Source organism: Sinohyriopsis cumingii, chromosome 7 (genome assembly GCF_028554795.1).
Source record: "Sinohyriopsis cumingii isolate HCF-2022 chromosome 7, ASM2855479v2, whole genome shotgun sequence".
Taxonomy (NCBI): Eukaryota; Metazoa; Mollusca; class Bivalvia; order Unionida; family Unionidae; genus Sinohyriopsis; species Sinohyriopsis cumingii.
This window is the reverse complement of record NC_142967.1, coordinates 27,743,073-27,767,891: the sequence shown is the minus strand read 5'-3', so window position 1 is coordinate 27,767,891 and position 24,819 is coordinate 27,743,073. Positions and strand designations below refer to the sequence as shown.

General features: G+C 35.2%; 1 protein-coding gene across 2 annotated transcripts in view; it reads right to left on the bottom strand.

Annotated features, from left to right (window-relative positions):
* Positions 1 to 24,819, bottom strand: part of LOC149794935 (uncharacterized) — a 114,923-nt gene that overhangs the window by 56,190 nt on the left and 33,914 nt on the right. For both annotated transcript variants that reach the window (XM_089964596.1, XM_089964595.1), the window contains exon 5: positions 651 to 839. In XM_089964596.1, the coding sequence (XP_089820722.1) occupies positions 651 to 839 (189 nt within the window). The remainder of the gene's footprint in view (positions 1 to 650; positions 840 to 24,819) is intronic.

Genomic DNA, 24,819 nt, shown 5'->3' with positions numbered 1-24,819 from the left:
GTATTTGATAAAAAGATACCCAAACCCACCAACATAATCTTTGTGTATTTGATAAAACTATACCCAACAAACCCACCAACATAATCTTTGTGTATCTGATAAAAATATACCCACCAAACCCACCAACATAATCTTTGTGTATTTGATAAAACTATATGGAGTATGGAAATGATGTACAGAATGACACGCTGGGAGACAAACCATGCTGTGTTAGGGACTCATTTAATGTCTATAGCATACATGCTAAGGTAACTGTTCATTTATAGTTTTTGATAAATCCTGGAGACAAACTTTGACCTTTCTTTTGAAAATGACGATTTTGGAGTGACTGATGGCCCCCAGCCTCATGTCAATCCAGCTATCCATTCAGGAATTGTAGCTGTAAGATTTTCAAAATGGCCAGCATTCAAACTGTACATCAAATTGGCATCATTTTTATTTAAGACCAACTACATGCATATATCAGAAGAAATTAAACATATTCAGCTATAAATAGGTGCTTTCAACTTAATACTTCCCTCTTTATATGGAAATAGTGCATTGTTCTGTGGTAGATAGTACACTGTTCAGTGACAAATGGCGCGTTGTTTTTCAAGAAAAAGAGAATAAGTTGAAAACAGGTTTATCTCAAACTACTAGAGAAGACTTACTTGGATATATATATGCCTAGGCCATACTCTGACCCTCCACGGATATTGAAGCCCAGAGTCTTTTCTCTGCGTGCATACTTTAAGTTTACTCGTCTCTCAGAGATGTCAACATCCAGGCCACGTATGTAATGCATTACCCCACACTCCTCAAAGTCTCCGGAGATAATTTGCTCCTTGTGTACATCGTACCTTATAAACAACGAGAATATGGTTATCAAACAAGCTGACAGAGTAATGCATATTGTTGTATAAAAGTAGAAACCAGTCCACGGAATAATACAAATGGTTATACAGTATCAAACTAGAAAGCAGCCCACGGAATAATACAAATGGTTATACAGTATCAAACTAGAAAGCAGCCCACGGAATAATACAAATGGTTATCTCAAACTTGAAACAAGTCCGCGGAATAATACAAATGGTTATACAGTATCAAACTAGAAAGCAGCCCACGGAATAATACAAATGGTTATCTCAAACTTGAAACAAGTCCACGGAATAATACAAATGGTTTTATAATTCTAGAAATGATCCATTATAAAAAAACAATGGTCCACTTCATCCTTTACAACCAAACATGAATCCCATATAAAACTAACTTCAACACAAAACTTGATGAAAGTTAATAATCATGAATTATAGATCATAGTGACCAACTTTTGACAGGACAGTGTGGCATACAATCAAAACACAAAATGTCATGATACTGGTGCCAACAGTGCGAAAGAAACTAACCTGAATGCAAAACATAAACTAGGTTAATGAAGCTTGAACCCCTGCATCACCCCATTGGTTACATGTTCTGGAAAAGTAGACATAAAACATTTCCAAGATGGCCACAAATGCAGCCATTTTGGATGATAAATTGGCATCACTTTAATAAAGGACCAACCACATGTTACAAGAAGAGCTATAGTGAAAACCTCATGTCAATATAACCATCCATTCTGTTGGATTAGCAATAAGAACTTTTACAAGTTCATCATAATGGTGGCCACACTGGATGTCAGATTGGCAACAATTTTATTTAGGACTAACAAGATAAAGTATCATAAATTATTTTTTTTAAATGGCAGGGGGCAATCCATTAAGTATGTATGTACGTATGCAAAAATCTGGCAAAGCTTGACCCGTCCCCCCCATACACATGCATACTTTTTTTTACACACACCCCACCTGCGTTCCCAGGCTTGACATTCCCCAATTCTACATAACATCCTATATTTAATCCATGCAGAAACAATCAAGGATTAATAATATTAACTTCATTAATAAAACATAAAGTCCACCAACACTGAATGTCTGGCTGTATCAAAGAAATAAGCTGTGTAACTTTAATAAGTTTGTCTAGTATCTGCTAAAATTCAAATGCCAACTGAATCCAGACAAACATGTTATGCAGTAGACAAAATATTATCAAGGTTTCACCCCCACCCCCCGTTTCCGATGTGTACGTAAATTATCAGTAAGCCTCCCATATGCAAGCATTTGGATTGATCCCCTCCATGTGTACATACTAAATTGACAGCACCCAGCCTCATGTCAATCCAGCTATCCATTCAGGAAATGTAGCTGTAAGATTTTCAAAATGGCCAGCATTCAAACTGTACATCAAATTGGCATCATTTTTATTTAAGACCAACTACATGCACATATCAGAAGAAATTAAACATATTCAGCTACAAATGGGTACTTTCAACTTAAATTTAACATAGATATTGAACATGTTGACAAGCTGGAGTAATTTTTCATTGGCTAATGGGGTCAGGTGGGTTCTTCAAAGAATTCAATTATTTCCCATTGGATGAGTGGGTCGCAAATAGTAAGAGAAAGTTGTGTTTTAGGGCCTTATGATTTGATATAAGGATATGGAATTTGAAAATTAAGACATTCTTATTTCCTTATTTTAGCATCAGTCTACATATGTGTTTAATGTTGTGTTTAGATATAATTTGTGAGGAAACAAGATTATTCACTAGAATTACCAAATGCTCATTGGAGTAAAATATTATTCTGGGATTACTGTGAATTTATTCAACGGAGTTCTGGACAATGCCATTGTGATGCATCAGGACTGTTGACAGATCAATACATGCAAGGATCTGGAATTCGCTCAGAACATTCTATTCTTTAAGAATTGTTATATACCTTTTGGAATTATTTGATTTTAATTCATGATACTGTACATTCCTCTTAAATTTTCATTTATTAACTTAGAGAATTACTTTTTTGTTAAGTTTTACATAACTTGTTGGTTTTGCTTCTTTCTGTTACTTTGTTTATGACAACAGAATTATAACAGAAATTTGGCCTTCATACAGGACATGAATTGTTTTAGAAATCACATTTTGTTTTGAAATTTTCTGTCTCTTGTCTTTTGATCTGACACAATGAAACCAACAAGTTTCACAACGTCATATAGAGTGGAGAGTTTTGTTTCTGATCTTAACCAGGAAAGAATGGAGATTTGTTTCTGATCTGACCCAGGAAGTGATGGAGAGTTTTGTTTCTGATCTGACCCAGGAAGTGAAGAGAGTTTTGTTTCTGATCTGACACAGGAAGTGATGGAGAGTTTTGTTTCTGATCTGACACAGGAAATGAAGAGAGTTTTGTTTCTGATCTGACCCAGTAAGTGATGGAGAGTTTTGTTTATGATCTGACCCAGGAAGGGATGGAGATTTTAAAAAGGATGAGTAGCTTCAGTTTGCCAAGCAATATTCTTTTGGGAAGTAAAGGCTACTTAAGAAACTAAAAAATTAAAAATATTTTGGTCCAGTATTTGATGGAAGTAACATTTTTATAATGAGTTTAATTAGTAAATCTGTATCTAGCTCTAAAATGAAAGTAATAGAATTGAAATTGAAATTGAAAATTGAAATTAAAATTAAATTTGAAATTGAGATTGAAATTAAAACTGAAATTGAAATTAAAATTGAAATTGAAAATCCAGATGGAAATAGAGCTAAGAAAGCTTCAACTTCAAAAATGAAATGAAGGAAATCCAAAATCAGACAGATGAAAGATCAAGAGAAATGCAAAATAAGAAGAAAGAAAGGTAAAAAGAAATGCAAAATACGAGAGAAAGAGAGAGAGAATGTGAAATGTGAAATAAGAAGGAAGAAAGCAAAAGGGAAGAGGCAAATGCAAATGAAAAATGAAAAATGAAAATAAGAGAAATGGAAATGCAGAATAAAAGAAGAGAGATGCAAATAAAATGGAAAATGCAAAAAAGAAGAATGAAAAATGGAAATGCAACTGCAATTAAAAGAATTAGAACTGGGAAGTAGGAAGCACTACTCTCATGAAAGTTTGGGTTCTAATGTTGCCAAAAATATAAGTTTAGAACCTCCTTTTAAAGAAAATAGGTAAATCAATATTTTCCTCATTTTGAGAAAATTGCTGAGAATCTGAAATGGCCAAGAAGTCACAGGACTTTACTGTTACAAAGTCTACATACTGGCAAAGCTCAAGAAATTTACACTTCACTGTCAGTAGAAGCATTCCTGATTATAGTTTGGTCATGGAATGTATCTTCAATGGTTTATGAGTTGGTACCTAAGGCACATCGACAGAAGCTTAGTAATTGCAGAAAAGAAACAATCCAAACCCATGTTCAGTCTGCTAGAGAAAAAGAAGAACTATTTGACAGGTGGTGTGCAACTCAAAAGACTGATAAAGATTACGAAAAAAACTAAGACAACTCCTATTAATCAAAGAGTTCAAGAACAGCATCAATAGTGATGTCAAGACTTATCTTGATCAGCAAATGGTAGGAACTTTGGAAGAAGTTGCTTGTACAGGTGATGTTTATTCCTTTACTCATAAAGTTTTGTTTGTCAATAAGTTTTCCTCTCTACACATTTTTAGTAATAAACCATTTTAGTTTCATATAAGTGCTTCCAAATTTGAATCTGGCACAACTTACAAAAATGAAACTTTTCGTAAGACTTTCCGAAAATCCTTATCTCTTCCTTCATGCACTTATTACAAGTAAATAAAGCATGTCATTTCTGATTGTTACAAACTTCAAAATAAGCAACAGAATAAAGACAGAGTTATTCCAAATGTTATTGTTTCTACAAGGTCACTGTCACAGTCATTATTGGAAACAACACATTTGTTGGGCCAAACAAACCCCAGTCTGATTTTATTATGGATAATTATGAACTGTTCGTGTTTAAAGGTTCTATATCACTTATAGGTTGATTCTGCCAAGCCTATCCCTATTATAATATTAAGGGACACGAGCTTCTCAGAATTGCTTATTATCAGGTAATCTGCATTTATCTCAGAAGTTTTTGTCTAGTGAAAGTGTTCTTATTCAGGGAGTCAAGTAGAGCTTTGTTAGTATTCCTCTCCATTGTGTCAATCTGTTACAGGAACTGTGACAGTTGGAGCAGTAACGTCTTTGCCGAACTGGTAGACAATGACCTAGCTGATTACGTTTGTCTTTTAGCCATTTGTAACTGAAAAGCCCTGTTTGGATCAGTAAATCTGAACATGTTGAAAATGAAATCCCTGATTGATATCCAGTCTTTTGATGAGGTAACTTCACTTCCTGCTACTGATCTAATAAATGGTTTTGATCACCTTTTTTGATACTATTCATTCTCTCAATTCTAATCAGGGTGAAAAAGACAATTACTAGTTGTCTCACTGGAACATGATCCCGAGATCTCCTGTTTGTTGCAAATGGTTTTGAGTGACACTGAAGCCACACAAGTACCAGCTTGTTATTTTTTGAAAATGGGATCCTTATGATAAACTGGAGAACACCTGCTGGAGAACACCTGAGGTACCTGCTGGTTAATGAACTATCTGATGGTTATTCCTAAGTTGTACAGACAAAAAATACTTAGTCAGGCCCATGAAACTCCATTGGCTGGTCATTTAGGAGTCAATAAGACTTATCATAAGACCTTAAGTCATTCTTTCTGGCCAAGAATTAAAAATGATGTTTGTGAATACTGTAGATATTGCCTCACTTGTCATATGGTAGGAACATCCAATCAGAAGATACCTAAAGACAAGCCCTGCATCTGACAAACCTCTTAGTGAAATAATTGTGTTCTGTTTATCCTTTGCCTAAGACCAAGCTAGGCAATCAGTATTTGTTGTCCATAATGTGTGCATCCAAAAGATTTCCTCAGCCCACTCATTTAAGGAATATAAAGAATAAAACCATGCAAAAAGATCTATTTTTTTTTATACATTTGTTGGCCTTCCCAAATCTGTCCAATTTGATCAAGGATCAAACTTTTTGTCTGGAATTTTCCAACATCCTGTTATCGATCTTTTGGAATTATTTTAGATTTAATTCATAATACTGTAATTTTCTCTTAAATTTTCATTTTCTGACTTAAATTATTTGTTAAGTTTTATATATCTTGTTGGTTTTGCTTCTTTCTATTACTTGGTTTCTGACCATAGAATTGTAACAGTAGCAGTAAACCTTTCATGATGGTCATCAAAACAACCAAGTAAGATCAGTACTATTTTCATTTTGGACCATCTATATGTTGTAAAGATGTCTTACAATTTAAAAAAACAACAAAAAAAACATCTGTGTGGCCAGTAGCAATAGCAAATAAGCAATAACAAGATTTTCTAGACGGTCATCATGTATGTCTGAGAACATCGTTTTCACGTATGTGATGTGATGTGATTTTGGATTTTTAACGTAGCTTTAACAATTTTTCAGTCATATTGCTACGATGTTCATTTATGCCCTTCCACTTATTATAAGAAGTTTTTCAGTAAAAACCACATATCAATACGTCTATTTGTTGTCGAGTGGTAGTACTAACAAATGTTTCAAGTTGACGATAATGGCAGCCTTGTTGAAAATTCAGATTGGCACTGTTTTCATTTGGAACCAGATAGATCTTCTAGTGAAAACATGCATTTTGATCATTCATTCTCATGAGAGTTGGACATTAGATCAGCACCAACAAGAGAAATATCATGAGAAATGTTTTAGCAAAATCAACACATACATTTGACCATCAATACCAGAAAAGAAGTTGTAACATGATACTGAAGGTAACCATATTGGATATTAGATTGGCACCATTTTCATTTTAGGACCATGTATCATAAAAATGCTTCTAAACAAAACGTCCACGCCAACATGGCCATCCATCAGTTTAGCAAGAGTGGCAATAAATATTTTCAAAATGGCCACCTTATCAGCCTTGTTGTAAGTCAACTTGACACCAGTTTCACTTAAGGCCATCTAGATTTCATAAGAAGTTTTTCTGTAAAACTCATGTCGAATTTAACATCTGTTAAGTAAATATGAGCAATAACAACATTTTCAAGATGGTAACCATGACAGTCATACTGAATGTCCAATCAGCACTATTCTAATTTATGACCAACTATGTACCATAAGACATCTTTCACTGACAACCCAATGTTGATATAAAGATCCAATCAGGAGTAGCTATAACAAGATTTCAAGATGCCACCATGTGTCTATTTGAAGACCATGGTTAACTATTTTTCATTCAGGACAAGCTAAACCTTTGATGAAACTGTGTCAAGTTTCAAGACCTTCCACCAATTAGCTTCATAGTAACAAACATGTGCTTATTGACGGACAGATGATGGGCAATTATCAGGCCATTGAATAAACTCTTCTAGTCTCTCACTAACAGAGATAATATTTGCAGTAATGATTTTTAAATCTAATATGGGCATCAACATATAAATATGAGCATCAGCATTTAAATATGGCATCAGCATATAAATATGGGCATCAAATAATAAATAGGGGCATCAACATATAAATATGGATAACAACATATAAATATGGGCATCAGCATATAAATATGGGCATCAGCATTTAATATGGGCATCAACATATAAATATGGGCATCAACATATTAATATGGCATCAGCATTTAATATGGGCATCAAAATATAAATATGGGCATCAACATATAAATATGGGCATCAGCATATAAATATGGATATCAACATATAAATATGGGCATCAACATGTAAACATGGGCATCAGCATACAAATATGGGTATCTACATATAAATATGGGCATCAGCATATAAATATGGGTATCTACATATAAATATGGGTATCTACATATAAATATGGGTATCTACATATAAATAAAAATATCCTCTTAAACTAAATTTGCTTACCGTAAGTGGTTTTTGCTTAATTGTTTCAAAAAGTCTTTTATTACGAATGTTGAAGTCCAAAAATACATTGAAAATTTAAAAACTGCTGTAGTGGCCAAATATCTAATCAGGTCATCTTATTAAGACCTTGATGAAGTGTTTAAAGTTTGATGACTCTGAGTTGAATATTTTTCAGCTTTAATACTAAAACAGATTTGGCACAGGTGTATGGACATGTGGATGTACACACACAGACAGATTTGGCACAGGCATATGGACATGTGGATGTCCACACAGACAGATTTGGCACAGGCGTATGGACATGTGGATGTACAAACAGACAGATTTGGTCAGGCGTATGGACATGTGGATTGGCAGCAACAAAACTATATGCCCCTTCTACTATAATATGGGTTATAACAACTGCTTTGGATGACATGACGGTGGGTATAACAACAGTTTTGGAAGAAAATACAGTAGGATATAGCAACAGCTTTTGATGACAAGACAGTGGGTATAACAACTGCTTTGGATGGCAAGACAGTAGGGTGTAACAACAGTTTTAGATAACAAAACAGTGGGGTATAACAACAGCTTTGGATGACAAGACAGTGGGATATAATAACAGCTTTGGATGACAAGACAGTGGGGTATAATAACAGTGCTCTGGCTGATGAACTCAACAGTACTGAGGACAATAGTGGTATATAACAACAGCTTTGGATGACAAGACAGTGGGGTATAACAACAGCTATTGATGACAAGACAGTGGACTAAAACAACAGCTTTTGATGACAAGACAGTGGTGTATAAAAACAACTTTGGATGACAAGACAGTGGGATATAAAAACAGCTTTGGATGACAAGACAGTAGGATATAAAAACAGCTTTAAATGACAAGACAGTGGGGTATAAAAACAACTTTGGATGACAAGACATTAGGGTATGAAATTACAACTTTGAATGATAAGCTGAATAGTTTTCTTGACAAAACATTTGGATATAAAAACAGCTCTAGATGACATGACAGTGGGGTATGAAAACAGCTCTAGATGACATGACAGTGGGGTATGAAAACAGCTCTGGATGACATGACAGTGGGGTATGAAAACAGCTCTGGATGACATGACAGTGGGGTATGAAAACATCTCTGGATGACATGACAGTGGGGTATGAAAACAGCTCTGGATGACATGACAGTGTGGTAAGAAAACATCTCTGGATGACATGACAGTGGGGTATGAAAACAGCTCTGGATGACATGACAGTGGGGTAAGAAAACATCTCTGGATGACATGACAGTGGGGTATGAAAACAGCTCTGGATGACATGACAGTGGGGTATGAAAACAGCTCTGGATGACATGACAGTGGGGTATGAAAACATCTCTGGATGACATGACAGTGGGTTATGAAAACAGCTCATCATGATAAGCTCAATATTTTTGTTGACCAGACATTTAAATTTAAAAACAACTCTAACTGATGGGTTCAATAATTCTGTTGTCAAATCAATGAGGTAAAACACCAGCTCTAGATGACAAGACAGTGTGATATAAAAACATGGCTCTAATGGTTAGCTCAATGGTTCTGTTGAGAAGAGTGTGTAGTATAATTTCAGCTCTAGATGACATTGAGATTTTAAAACAAGAACATACGAAATATGTGTGGTTTCATTATCCACTGCTAATATGACCAACTTAAGCCAGATCACCCACTCATGAGAATTTTGTCTGAATCTACCATTCTTGCATGAACTAGTGTCTGAATAATTGTTCCACAAGCATGCAAGTGACACATTCCAAAATTGTATAGTCACTGACATGTCCATAATGAACCACACACTATGTTTCATCAACAATGCAGCAATGGTTTCACAAAATTCTTTTATTTGATGCAGCTGAGGAAGTCATGGCCATCGTAGCTTTGAAAAAAACTGAACTGTTATGCTGCTAGGATTGTGAAGATGGCAACCATCATAGATTGACCAACAGTAATTGTTGTCAGACCTTTATCAATAGCAACTTGTATGGCTAGTTTGGTTGAAAAAATAATTTAATTACAGCTCCATTAATAACTATATGCCTATTCGGACCAAGCAGTCTCAATACCATCAGTAAACTATATTCAGTCGCCAATCAAAGATAAAACAATTGCCATGGCCGACTTCATGACTGTGTTGGCAGAAATGGAAACTTCTGACAACTTCGTACACAGACATGAAATCAAAAACTGAAAGAGGTATTTGATTAACATGCAATAAAAATTAAGCAAATGCTTGCAAGTTACCATTTTGTATGCATAGACCAAGAATGCTTATACCTTGGAGGTCCTGTGTCATCTGTGTGCAGGTGTGAAAGAAAAATAATTCGCATGTGTGTTTGTATGTGCTGGGAATGCACCTGCACTCAGAAAAAAAGGGAAAATTGGGGGGGGGGACAGCTTGAACCTGATATGGAATATTGTAAAATTTTAAAACCCACATTTTACTACTACTTAGTGGGGTTGAAAAACATGGTTCTTGTTGATGAGCTCAATAGTTCTGTTGACAAGATAATAGGGTATAAAAATATAATTCTGGATGACAACACTTGATGACAAGACAATGGGGTATAAAAACATAATTCTGGATGACAACGACTGATGACAAGACAATGTGATATAAAATCATAATTCTGGATGACAACACCAGATCATAAGACAGAGGGGTATAAAAATATAATTCTGAATGACAACACTAGATGACAAGACAATAGGGTATAAAAACATAATTCTGGATGACAACACCAGATCATAAGACAGTGGGGTATACAAATATAATTCTGGATGACAACACTTGATGACAAGATAATGGGGTATACAAATATAATTCTGGATGACAACACTAGATGACAAGACAGTGGGGTATAAAATATAATTCTGGATGACAACACTAGATGACAAGATAATGGGGTATACAAATATAATTCTGGATAACAATACTAGATGACAAGACAATGGGGTATAAAAACATAATTCTGAATGACAACACTAGATGACAAGACAATGGGGTATAAAAACATAATTCTGGATGACAACACTAGATCATAAGACAGTGGGGTATACAAATATAATTATGGATGACAACACTAGATGAAAAGACAGTGGGGTATAAAATATAATTCTGGATGACAACACTAGATGACAAGATAATGGGGTATACAAATATAATTCTGGATGACAACAATAGATGACAAGACAGTGGGGTTGACAAACACAAATCTGATGAGACCTACAATACTTTTGAGAACACCAGAACTTTTGTATCCATAACAATTAATTTGAACAAGATAGTAATGTAAATTTGAAGGATACTTCATGTGATCTGCATGATGGGTAGAAAAATCTTGATAAAAGGCGTTTGAATTATGGAGTTTTTATTGTACAGTATATGGTAAACTACAATCATACAACTGATCACTATGCCTACACCTAAGCATGTTCACTGCAGCAACAAAAATACAAGCCACCTCCAAGATTTCCAGGTATTCTGTATTTCTGATACTTCCTGTATGGTTCTTTTCCTACTCGCAGAACAAGCTAGATCTATACCCTATCCAACCTAATAAAAACACATGCTTTAAGAAGTGCACATCCCTCTCTTTGATCAAAATTTACAAAAGTACGAAAACAGTGTATCCAATTCCATCATTCCTGATGCTAATGACCCAGCTAGAACATCATGATTTTCTTCATAATGCATCCTTACCACTTGAACTTGAGCATTTAATCAGTTTCAAAATTTGATCTTACATGTGATTTATTCAACTTTACCATATTGGAAGAAAGAAATCACCTCCAAAGTAAAGAGCTCCCAACAAGACAAAACTACTAAAACTTTTGATATGTAAATGTGATGGGAACAGTGTTTACGATATCATCACTGCACATTTACTTTTCTTTTAAGCACACATACTCATATTATGGCATATATGGCCAAGAGAAATCTAAAACTTAATTATTTCTGATGGACGTGCAAACCTTTGGAATGTTTTTTTCCCTACTTTTTCTTCTCCAAATGCCATGCATACTCTTCTTGTCTATATAATAGAGTGAAACTTGTGAAAAACAGACATGGATTGATCCACCGTTTAGTTAGTTGGGATACTGTTAAACAGTGAAATAAACAGGGCAATTAGGAATGCTGATGCTTGAGTACAGGATGTAGGATTTTAAAAAAATGCTCTATTTCTTCATGCATAACAGGCTACACCCATCTATGAAAACAACAGACTCAATCTGCCATTGCCTAAAACACCAGGCCCTGTTAGTCATGAAATATCTTGAAGCTAATAACTTTAATGTGACTAAAGGTAGAAATGACAGAATTTTCTGAGATGGCATAATATTCTTAACTCTACATAACTCTTAAAATGTCCTTGCTGTCAAGGGTCTTTAAGTATGGTTTCTAATTTAGGTGTCTTCAGTTGGAGTTCAATTTTGTGTTTAAACCAATTCATGACTTGTAGGCAAGAATAAAAGTGCTCAAACAGTTGCCTGACAAGTGGGCCAGAACATACATTCTCAAATAGTTTCATGATTACTAAGCCAAAACATTTGTGCTCAAAAAGTTTCATGATTTCTGGGCCAGAACATTATTTTGTGCTCAAACAGTATTGGGACTACTGGGACAGAATATCTGTGCTCAAGCAGTATCATGATTACTGGGCTAGTACATCTGTGCTCAAGCAGTATCATGATTACTGGGCTAGTACATCTGTGCTCAAACAGTTTCATGATTACAGGGCTAGTATATCTGTGCTCAAACAGTTTCACGACAACTGGACTAGAACATCTGTGCTCAAACAGTTTCACGATTTCTGGGCCAGAACATTATTTTGTGCTCAAACAGTTTTATGACTAATAGGCCAGACCATCTCCACAACAAATATGTTAAGATCTTTACAATACAGCTAACATTCTAAAGAGGCAAAGCATTTAGACATTTAAGACATATCATCAGGGCCGGCGCTACCATATAAGCAAACTAGGCAGCCGCCTAGGGCACTGATTTCAAGGGGGCGCATTTTAAAAAAAAAATATGTATTGTTTATAAATTTGAAAATCGGGGGAGGGGGGCAGAATCTAACCTTGCCTAGGGTGCCAGATAGTCTGGCCGGGTCTGGCACCGGCCCTGCATATCATACAGATATGACTAGAATGAAGAAAAAAAAAATTGCATCCTGAATATGTAGGGGTCTTGGAGGGGATGTAAAACTACTTCATGATGTAATATATAACACTTACTATTGTACTGCAATCCTTTTCCAAGCCTGTTAGTCTTGGTCCAAGGTATTAATTCCTTCATCAAATTAGTAATGTAAAGAATATGATCCCAGTCTGACTTGTTAATTACAACCAACATATGGAATACCTCATGCTTTTGACTTGGAAAGATATGAGAAACCTTTAAGATGTAGAAAGAGATGAGCCAGATCCTTCCTTCTCTGTTACAGGAAGCCAAAAATAATATTAAAGCTCTAACTGGGCAATGGAGCCTTTCCTGGTCATACCCAGTACAGAGAACCCAGTTTAAACTTTTGAAAGAGGTTGTGATCCATGACAGGAGAGAATGTTCCTTTAAGTTTGAATGGACACACACATTGTGATTTCTGACCAAATCCATGAAAAAAAGGTCTTGACAAGCACCTGTCTGGGCACTGGGAAGAGGAAGATGCTGCAGGACAGGATGCAACTCCCTTGTGCCTTCTTCCTTGGGGAAAGGGGATGAGTCCAAATGTTTCCTCCTTGGCCTCTCCTCCTGCCTGAAGAGCTTTGGAGAAGGTCCCAAAGGGTAATCAAGGTGTGTATGTATGTGTGTTTCCTGGCTTGTTTTGACTAAAGACAATGATTCCTCCTAGAAAAGGCATAAGGGGGCAACCGATGAGAAATAAGCATATGAGGGGATCATTCATATAATGCAGGCCTTAGGTTTCAAGGATTATAAGTGGGAGGCTGCCCCACCTGATGTTCCCATTTGTGATGTCCCAGAGTCCATGGGCAGGTTACTTAAGGTGCAAAGCCAAAGAATTAAACTTGATAGCTGGAGGCCAAATTTAACAACCATAGTCCAGAAGTGGCAACAGACAAGACCATCTGCTACCTGGTGAACTTTTGGTCCAGGAAAATTTTTGTATAAGCTCTCAGATCATAGCAGGGTGCTGGAGGAGAAAAAAATTTGAATGAGATTAAAGTCCCAGAAAGCCTCTGCTGCCTGGAGAAAAAACATCTTCAGTGCCAAAAGGCTTAGGTCAAAAGTCTTGGGGAAGGAGGTGGCATACTTTATTCACTGCCTTATCAAAAGTCCAAACTTTCTTGTCTGCCAGCACCCAATAGGTGGGAAGGTGCATGGAGCCCAATTGCTGGTGTACATACAGTCCACACTCATTCCTGTGAGAACTCATTTGAATCCACTATAATGGAAATGATATATGTCATTCCCACTATGTATCTGTAGGGAGAGACATCAAAATGGGGTTGCTGTCATCCCAAAGTTCCTTAGTGGGGATGATGGGACTAATCCTACTAGCTGCACTCCTAAGGGAAGAGGATTGCTGATTTCTTTTAGCTCGTCTAGGAGCAGAATGGGAGCCTCCCCTCTGTTTACTATATCAATTAGGAGGGAACAGAGTGGGTCCATGGCTTGTCATGTCAGTCCTAATTTGAAAACCATTCCAGTGGCCTAGTGGTTAGAGCGTCCGCCTTGAAAGCAGGAGGTCGTAGGTTTTAACCTCAGCCGAGTCATACCAAAGACTTACGAAATGGTACTAACAGCTGCCTCGCTAGGCGCTCATCTTTAAGAGGTTAGTGTTAGGACTGGTCGGCCTGGTGTCAGGATAATGTGACTGGGTGGGACATCTTCATCCCTCTATATGTGTAGCAACATCCCACAACATCTCCCACTTGTTCAGTCAAGAGACAAACAAATCAGACACCTTCCACTGTACTGCTTTCTATTCTGATCATACATACCAAAGTTTAAAAAAGCTTCCATAATCCTATACATTTATATGCAGACTCCCCCATCCTTGGGCTCTGGTATTTAGAACAAAACTCATTCATCTTGCTACATGTCGTACAAGGCAACTAATGGAGGCAGAAGCTACTGTGGCTCAGTGGTCAGCATGCTGGACTGTGGCTTTGTGGTTAGCATGCTGGACAATGGCATGGTGGTCAGCATGCTGATCCGTGGCCTGGTGGTCAGCATGCGGGACTGTGGCCTAGTGGTTAGCATGCTGGACTGTGGCTTGGTGGTCAACATGCTGGACTGTGGCCTGGTGGTTAGCATGCTGACTGTGGCTTGGTGGTCAACATGCTGGACTGTGGCTCAGTGGTCAGCATGCTGGACCATGGCATGGTGGTCAGCATGCTGGACTGTGGCTTGGTGGTCAACATGCTGGACTGTGGCTCAGTGGTCAGCATGCTGGACTGTGGCTTGGTGGTCAACATGCTGGACTGTGGCTCAGTGGTCAGCATGCTGGACCATGGCATGGTGGTCAGCATGCTGGACTGTGGCTTGGTGGTCAACATGCTGGACTGTGGCTCAGTGGTCAGCATGCTGGACTGTGGCTTGGTGGTTAGCATGCTTGACTGTGGTTTGTGGTTAGCATGCTGGATTGTGGCTTGGTGGTCAGCATGTTGGACTGTGGCTTGGTGGTCAGCATGCTGGACTGTGGCTTTGTGGTCAGTATGATTGACTGTGGCTCAGTAGTTGGATACTGTAGGTATTTGTTTAAGGGAGGTAACTATAAGTATGGTGGACTGGAGTTCTGTATAGGAGGAATCATGAATTATCAACATAAATGACATCACTAGCATTCACAAGTCTATACAGATCTTAGAATAAACTGTTTTGAAACATGGAAAGGTCACTGCTAAAAAGACGATAGTGTTATGTATATCTATATTGTGTCTTTAACCTTTGGTCCATGATTGCAGATTGCAATGAGCTATAAATAGGTTGTTAAGTTTTAAAATCAGTCTTAATAATTAAACTGTTTACAAGTTTGTGGTAATTTCCCATTGGATGACATAGATCAAGTAGGAAAATATCACAATTTAGAGCCATAGGGTATATATAAAGCATAGAAATGATAATTAATTCCTTCTTATTTCCTATGTTCTTGTTTTAACACTCTGCAGTGTATTTAATGTTGTGTTTAAATATGTTTGAGAGCAATGATTTGCTTGGATTATTCATTGGAATTAGAAAGTGCTCACTCCCTTTGGTCATTAAAAAATTAATCTGGGATTATTGTGAATTCATTCAAAGAAATTTTGTGTAATGTCATTGTGACCAATCAAGACATATGACACATCAGCATATTCAAGGATATTGGTATTTGAGCAAATCAAGGACCTGGAATTCATTTGGAGCACTATTTTTTTTTTAAATTGTGATAAAACATTTTAGGATTATTTTAGATTTGTTTCAAAATTTTATTTTATAATATATAAAAATTAAACTATTTGTTAAGTTTTACAAAACTTAGTTGTCTTGCTTCTTTCTGTTACTCAGTTTAAGATGAAAGATTGTAAAACATGGACTGGTAACTAAATTGTATTTTGAAACAAGAATTAACTCCTTTCACATTACATCAATGATTTTCAAACAGTTGAACAATAAATACAATAAACATGGAAGATAATAAACAGCCTGAAATTTGCAAACTGTTCACCTTTTACCAGATATTCTATTTTAAAAGAACCCTGATAGCCCAACAACAGATATGTGTAGATCTTCTATCAGGCAAATAAATGCCAGACTCATGGAATTTTTGCATATCATGTGAAAGCATGTGGTATATATAACCTTTATAAACATACTCTGTAAATTATTCAACAAACTGGAGTGTCTTTCATCTTAATTGTATCTGAATCACAATAATTGCTTTGTTTATTCTTAACGCAACACTGTCTGTAAATTCTGAATTAGCAGTTATATAGTGCATTTTCCAACGCATTCTGTAAATTGTTTTGGATTTGGTACAAATTGACATAGCAGTTACTGAACAAAGTGTTTACTGAAGCTGTCTGCACTCAGCAATTACCAATGATAATTAACAGAACCCAGGACTAGCTTTCTGCACAAAAGAACAAAGAAGGAAAGAAAGAAAAGAAAAAGAATGAAAGGCACTAAGCATTTGGCAATAAAAAATTTCTCTTACAGTTTCAGCAATTCAGTAATCAAACCAATTCAGTAATCTTGAGTGTCAATCTAAGAAATTCTTTAAACAATGTAGCAGTAAAACTAAATTTAAATTAAATAGCCACTTATCTCTAGGTGGCCTATTTCTTACCCTTTCTCACAAGTGCCAATTTAGCAGAAAGTGAAATCAAAATTTCCAGTATCTTCTTCCTGCATGTGATTATCAGTGCTAAGTTAATTTTTGTCAGGAACACTAAAGCAATTATATTCTACAGTCATGTATCCATACATCAAACATTCAGGAATTCCAAATACAAATTTTAAATTTTTATCTCTGACATGGAGTCTCAATAATAATATTAATAATAATAATAATAATAATAATAATAAAAATAAAAATAATATCTTTGTCTTTATTCAAAGAAGGTAACTCAGTTGAATATAACTAATCTCCCTTGAAGCTCTCTACAAAATACAACATTTACAAGTATTAACACTCTTATACTTGTACCGTATACTAATGTATAATCTCACTCTCCTGCTCTCTCTTCCTCTCCCTGCCAAATTAAGTATTTACAAGTAAACATTGCATAATACTGCTAAAATATATTATAGGAAGCACTGAGGTTTAATACACAGATATAAATTGTTATTGAATCCATTTAATAACTTTGTTGGAATGCTGTTGCAGAAGAAGAAACCTGAGTAATGAATACTTTCTGCATTGTGTTTGTTTGAGGAATTCTGAAAATTCTGGCAACAACTACCATAGAGTTGGTGCATTTACACATTTTCTGGCAGTAATTGTGTATATAGTTGGTATATTTACACTGTTTCTGGCAGTCATTGGGCCATTGTCCAGAGTTTGTGTATTTACATATTTCTGGCAATAATTTCTGGCAGTAATTAAGAACAGAGTTGGTGTTATTTTCTTATTTTCTGTAATGAAACAACTTATATCATATGGAAGAGTGTTATTTGAAAATTAAAGCAAAATCTTTGTCTTATTGATAAATATTCTGGGTTCAACAGTGAGACTCATTGTCTATGAATTATTTATTACTGGTTCAACAAGTATACTTCTACAGCAGGGCCGATAAAAAAAATTCACTCATTTGTCCAGGACTAGTGGTTTCAGAAAATTCATTTGCTGGCTTGTGTCATGTACTGACCATGCTGCATTGCTGGCTAGTGTCATGTACTGACCATGCTGCATTGCTGGCTAGTGTCATGTACTGACCATGCTGCATGGCTGGCTAGTGTCATGTACTGACCATGCTGCATTGCGACCATGCTGCATTGCTGGCTAGTGTCATGTACTGACCATGCTGCATTGCTGGCTAGTGTCATGTACTGACCATGCTGCATTGCTGGCTAGTGTCATGTACTGACCATGCTGCGTTGCTGGCTAGTGTCATGTACTGACCATGCTGCATTGCTGGCTAGTGTCATGTTCTGACCATGCTGCGTTGCTGGCTAGTGTCATGTACTGACCATGCTGCATTGCTGGCTAGTGTCATGTACTGACCATGCTGCATTGCTGGCTAGTGTCATGTACTGACCATGCTGCATTGCTGGCTAGTGTCATGTACTGACCATGCTGCATTGCTGGCTAGTGTCATGTACTGACCATGCTGCATTGCTGGCTAGTGTCATGTACTGACCATGCTGCATTGCTGGCTAGTGTCATGTACTGACCATGCTTCATTGCTGGCTAGTGTCATGTACTGACCATGCTGCATTGCTGGCTAGTGTCATGTACTGACCATGCTGCGTTGCTGGCTAGTGTCATGTATTGACCATGCTGTGTTGCTGGCTAGTGTCATGCATTTACCCTGTTGCACAGGCCTTATGAGGCCTAAAACTGTCATGAGATGTGCTACATTAAATCCAGAATTTGTCAGTTCCATTGACAAATACACTGGATGAATATCCAACCCGTGCCAGTTTGGGATATAAAGACATATTTCCTTAAGAGTCAATGTGTTCAAGCCATGGATAATTATCCACAAATGTGGCTTAACACCTGTCTCAAAGGATTGTCATGTTTGATATGTTTTGCTGCCACAGAATCTGGATTAGTCTTTTTGGACAAATAGTTACGTCAGACTCATTGGCAGCCTTACATTTTCTTCTTCCATTTTTCACATGAATGTTCCCTCTCAGAATCTTCCTTATGACCTCCCTTGCAAACATAAATTTGTAAACTCATTTCCCAACAGGAATGATCATCTTCATTGACAACTACATCTAAAATAATAAAATAATAAAATAACATAGCTTTTGTCATTTAAATGTAAACATACACTACTTCTTTGATTAGTGTAATTGTTTTGCTTCAAATGCAATATCATATTATCACACATTGACGGCGATCTTCTGTATAGTCAATTTAAAAAAATTAAGAATTGTTACTGTCACTGAATCAATTCATAAAGAAAATCAACACTTATATCAGTACATGCCTTAAATTAATTTAATTTCATGACATGCAGGTCTGAAATCAAAGAGTGATTCAGTTAGGAGTATCTGGATTGAGTAGACACAACATAACAATGTCATTTAAACACCTGCTAATTACTCACTACAGGATTTGTTTTGTTGAAAGTGTTTGATTGACTGATAATTCTGACCCTTAACTCAACATACAACAGTTATCAGTGAGCACTTACGATAGGTGTGAGATGTGCTGAATGACTAAATAGAGAGGTAAATTCAAACAGTTTTCAAAATGCCTGGAGGATGTGATTTGTCAGACAAAAGTAATAAATATGACTGAAGCTTGCAAAATATCACAAGCAAGAGTTGTTTTAAAACAGGCAAAAGCTCTTGATCAGGACTAGAATTCTGGAATATTTGACTTATCCAACTTTGAAAATGAATAGTCTAGGATGTTGGGCTGTGGAATTTGATAAACTCTGTGCATGCCTTTTCTTAGAGTCTGACAATCTTCAATAAGTTCCTCCAACAATTTCTCAATAATCAACATGATGCTGGATGTAGCTTTTCATAAAAGGTAATTCTGTTTTACAGGTATGAAATATTTTGGTTTTCTATTCAGCCACAAATAGGCATTTATTTTCTATATTATACAAGTAATGTGTTGAGACCATATTAGGTTCCTGTCCACAGAAACTTAAAAATATTTCCTCCCCACACAATATATATATGATCACTGTTAAATTTATTATTAATGCTGATGTCTTTTAATTTCCTTCCTACACCATATAACATCACTGTTACATTAATTATTAATGCTGATGTCTTTTATTTTCCTTCCTACACCATATAACAACACTGTTACATTAATTATTAATGCTGATGTCTTTTATTTTCCTTCCTACACCATATAACATCACTGTTACATTAATTATTAATGCTGATGTCTTTTAATTTCCTTCCTACACCATATAACATCACTGTTACATTAATTATTAATACTGATGTCTTTTTTCCCCTTCCTACACCATATATATATAAGATTACTGTTACATTAATTATTAATGCTGATGTCTTTTAATTTCCTTCCTACACCATATAACATCACTGTTACATTAATTATTAATACTGATGTCTTTTTTCCCCTTCCTACACCATATATATATATAAGATTACTGTTACATTAATTATTAATGCTGATATCTTTTAATTTCCTTCCTACACCATATAACATCACTGTTACATTAATTATTAATGCTGATGTCTTTTATTTTCCTTCCTACACCATATAACATCAGTTATTTTAATTATTAATGCTGATGTCTTTTATTTTCCTTCCTACACCATATAACATCACTGTTACATTAATTATTAATGCTGATGTCTTTTAATTTCCTTCCTACACCATATAACATCACTGTTACATTAATTATTAATACTGATGTCTTTTTTCCCCTTCCTACACCATATATATATAAGATTACTGTTACATTAATTATTAATGCTGATGTCTTTTAATTTCCTTCCTACACCATATAACATCACTGTTACATTAATTATTAATACTGATGTCTTTTTTCCCCTTCCTACACCATATATATATAAGATTACTGTTCCATTAATTATTAATGCTTATGTCTTTTATTTTCCTTCCTACACCCTATATATAAGATTACTGGTACATTAATTATTAATGCTTATGTCTTTTATTTTCCTTCCTACACCATATAACATCACTGTTACATTAATTATTAATGCTGATGTCTTTTCTTCCTTCCTACACATTATAACAACACTGTTACATTAATTATTAATGCTGATGTCTTTTACTTTCCCTCCTACACCATATAACATCACTGTTACATTAATTATTAATGCTGATGTCTTTTATTTTCCTTCCTACACCATATAACATCACTGTTACATTAATTATTAATGATGATGTCTTTTTTTTCCTTCCTACACCATATAACATCACTGTTACATTAATTATTAATCATGATGTCTTTTATTTTCCTTCCTACACCATATAACATCACTGTTACATTAATTATTAATGCTGATGTCTTTTAATTTCCTTCCTACACCATATAACATCACTGTTACATTAATTATTAATGCTGATGTCTTTTCTTCCTTCCTACACATTATAACAACACTGTTACATTAATTATTAATGCTGATGTCTTTTACTTTCCCTCCTACACCATATAACATCACTGTTACATTAATTATTAATGCTGATGTCTTTTTCCCCCTTCCTACACCATATAACATCACTGTTACATTAATTAGTAATGCTGATGTCTTTTATTTTCCTTCCTACACCATATAACATCACTGTTACATTAATTAGTAATGCTGATGTCTTTTATTTTCCTTCCTACACCTTATAACATCACTGTTACATTAATTATTAATGATGATGTTTTTTTTTTCCTTCCTACACCATATAACATCACTGTTACATTAATTATTAATGCTGATGTCTTTTATTTTCCTTCCTACACCATATAACATCACTGTTACATTAATTATTAATGCTGATGTCTTTTAATTTCCTTCCTACACCATATAACATCACTGTTACATTAATTATTAATACTGATGTCTTTTTTCCCCTTCCTACACCATATATATATAAGATTACTGTTACATTAATTATTAATGCTGATGTCTTTTAATTTCCTTCCTACACCATATAACATCACTGTTACATTAATTATTAATACTGATGTCTTTTTTCCCCTTCCTACACCATATATATATAAGATTACTGTTCCATTAATTATTAATGCTTATGTCTTTTATTTTCCTTCCTACACCCTATATATAAGATTACTGGTACATTAATTATTAATGCTTATGTCTTTTATTTTCCTTCCTACACCATATAACATCACTGTTACATTAATTATTAATGCTGATGTCTTTTCTTCCTTCCTACACATTATAACAACACTGTTACATTAATTATTAATGCTGATGTCTTTTACTTTCCCTCCTACACCATATAACATCACTGTTACATTAATTATTAATGCTGATGTCTTTTTCCCCCTTCCTACACCATATAACATCACTGTTACATTAATTAGTAATGCTGATGTCTTTTATTTTCCTTCCTACACCATATAACATCACTGTTACATTAATTATTAATGATGATGTCTTTTTTTTCCTTCCTACACCATATAACATCACTGTTACATTAATTATTAATGATGATGTCTTTTATTTTCCTTCCTACACCATATAACATCACTGTTACATTAATTATTAATGCTGATGTCTTTTAATTTCCCTCCTACACCATATAACATCACTGTTACATTAATTATTAATGCTGATGTCTTTTCTTCCTTCCTACACATTATAACAACACTGTTACATTAATTATTAATGCTGATGTCTTTTACTTTCCCTCCTACACCATATAACATCACTGTTACATTAATTATTAATGCTGATGTCTTTTTCCCCCTTCCTACACCATATAACATCACTGTTACATTAATTAGTAATGCTGATGTCTTTTATTTTCCTTCCTACACCATATAACATCACTGTTACATTAATTAGTAATGCTGATGTCTTTTATTTTCCTTCCTACACCTTATAACATCACTGTTACATTAATTATTAATGATGATGTCTTTTTTTTCCTTCCTACACCATATAACATCACTGTTACATTAATTATTAATGATGATGTCTTTTTTTTCCTTCCTACACCATATAACATCACTGTTACATTAATTATTAATGCTGATGTCTTTTATTTTCCTTCCTACACCTTATAACATCACTGTTACATTAATTATTAATGATGATGTCTTTTTTTTCCTTCCTACACCATATAACATCACTGTTACATTAATTATTAATGATGATGTCTTTTTTTTCCTTCCTACACCATATATATACGATGACTCTCTCAACATAAGAAGGACCAGCCATTCATACAACCAGCATTCTTTCAAAGATCTCACCTGTCTCAGGAGACTAGGTCCCAATTCATCACTTAGAAACTGTTCATGGCCCTACTCTTAATGTACATACACTTACTTAACATTATAAGAAAAAATAATCTATGATGTCAACAAGCATTCATGGGTATTTCCTCCACCCACCCCCAAAAGGCCCTACTCTTAGTCTCATAACTTGGAAACCATTGATATCCCCACCCAAGAAACCTATGGTGATTAATGCACTGGACACATGAACAAAGGTTGTAGACTGTATTCCTAACATCTATTAGCTAGAATCCTTTATAATATGCTTGGATCTACCTACTAACTGAACTCGTATATAGCAAGTCTGATCAAACTGTGTTCATAAATATGGCCTACAGAGTGTTCACAAGCTCAGACAATCAGGTGAATGACCACCTCATTAATACAAGTGAATGTTGCTTGAACTCTCTTGAGAACATGCGGATATAAGCTTACATACCAAATTCAATCTAAATCTATCTCGCTATGATGTCTGCAGTGTGGCAGTTTATAGTGGTGTCTAGCACTGGGGCATCATACTGCAGACGTGTAGCATGATGTCCCACCCAGTCACATTATCCTGACACCAGGCCAACCAGTCCTAACACTGACCTCTTAATGCTGAGCACCTAGAGAGGCAGCTATTAGTACCATTTTTATTAGTCTTTGGTATGACATGGCCAAGGTTCCAACCCATGACCTCCTGCATCTGGAATGAGATTCAAATGTTTTCAGAAGGAGGTGATGATATCAAGTGTTTATGCAAATTGACCAGCAGTATGCTACAATGCAACTAAACTTAATAACACATAGAATTGCTGGTTTAACATTACTACAGTTATATGTATAACATGAACATGAAGACTATCCAACCTCTTGATTGCAAATGTCCTGACCCTGCAAAATTTTGCTCCAAGTTTCAGATTAAGTTTGATATGTTCTCAAATACTCCAGCTCAGCACCAATTATTAGTGAAATTGAATCATCTGGAATTTGCCAATAATTTGTATAATCCAGAACATTTCACACAATCCCACTTTAACTAGATAACTATTAAATGTCCTAATTTGGTATGCTGATTATCAAATAATGTCCATGGTTACCAATTCATTTAAAGCTGGAATTCACTAAAACTTCTTAAGTTTTAAGCACTGTTAATGTTTGCCATTTATTAGACTGATTATGTATTTTACAAAGACTTTTGAAAAAGAACCCATAAACATGAAGGAGATTGTTCAATTTTTAGGTAGGTAGACATAGTTTCATAAATTGGTACACATCAAAATTCTTAATTCAAGGCTGCTGTTTCATTTGTATTCAGCTATAACTATTTAAATATGCTTGATATTTTTAACTATTATTATTATTATTAATAATAATTAAATATATCAATGTATTTGTGAATCAAG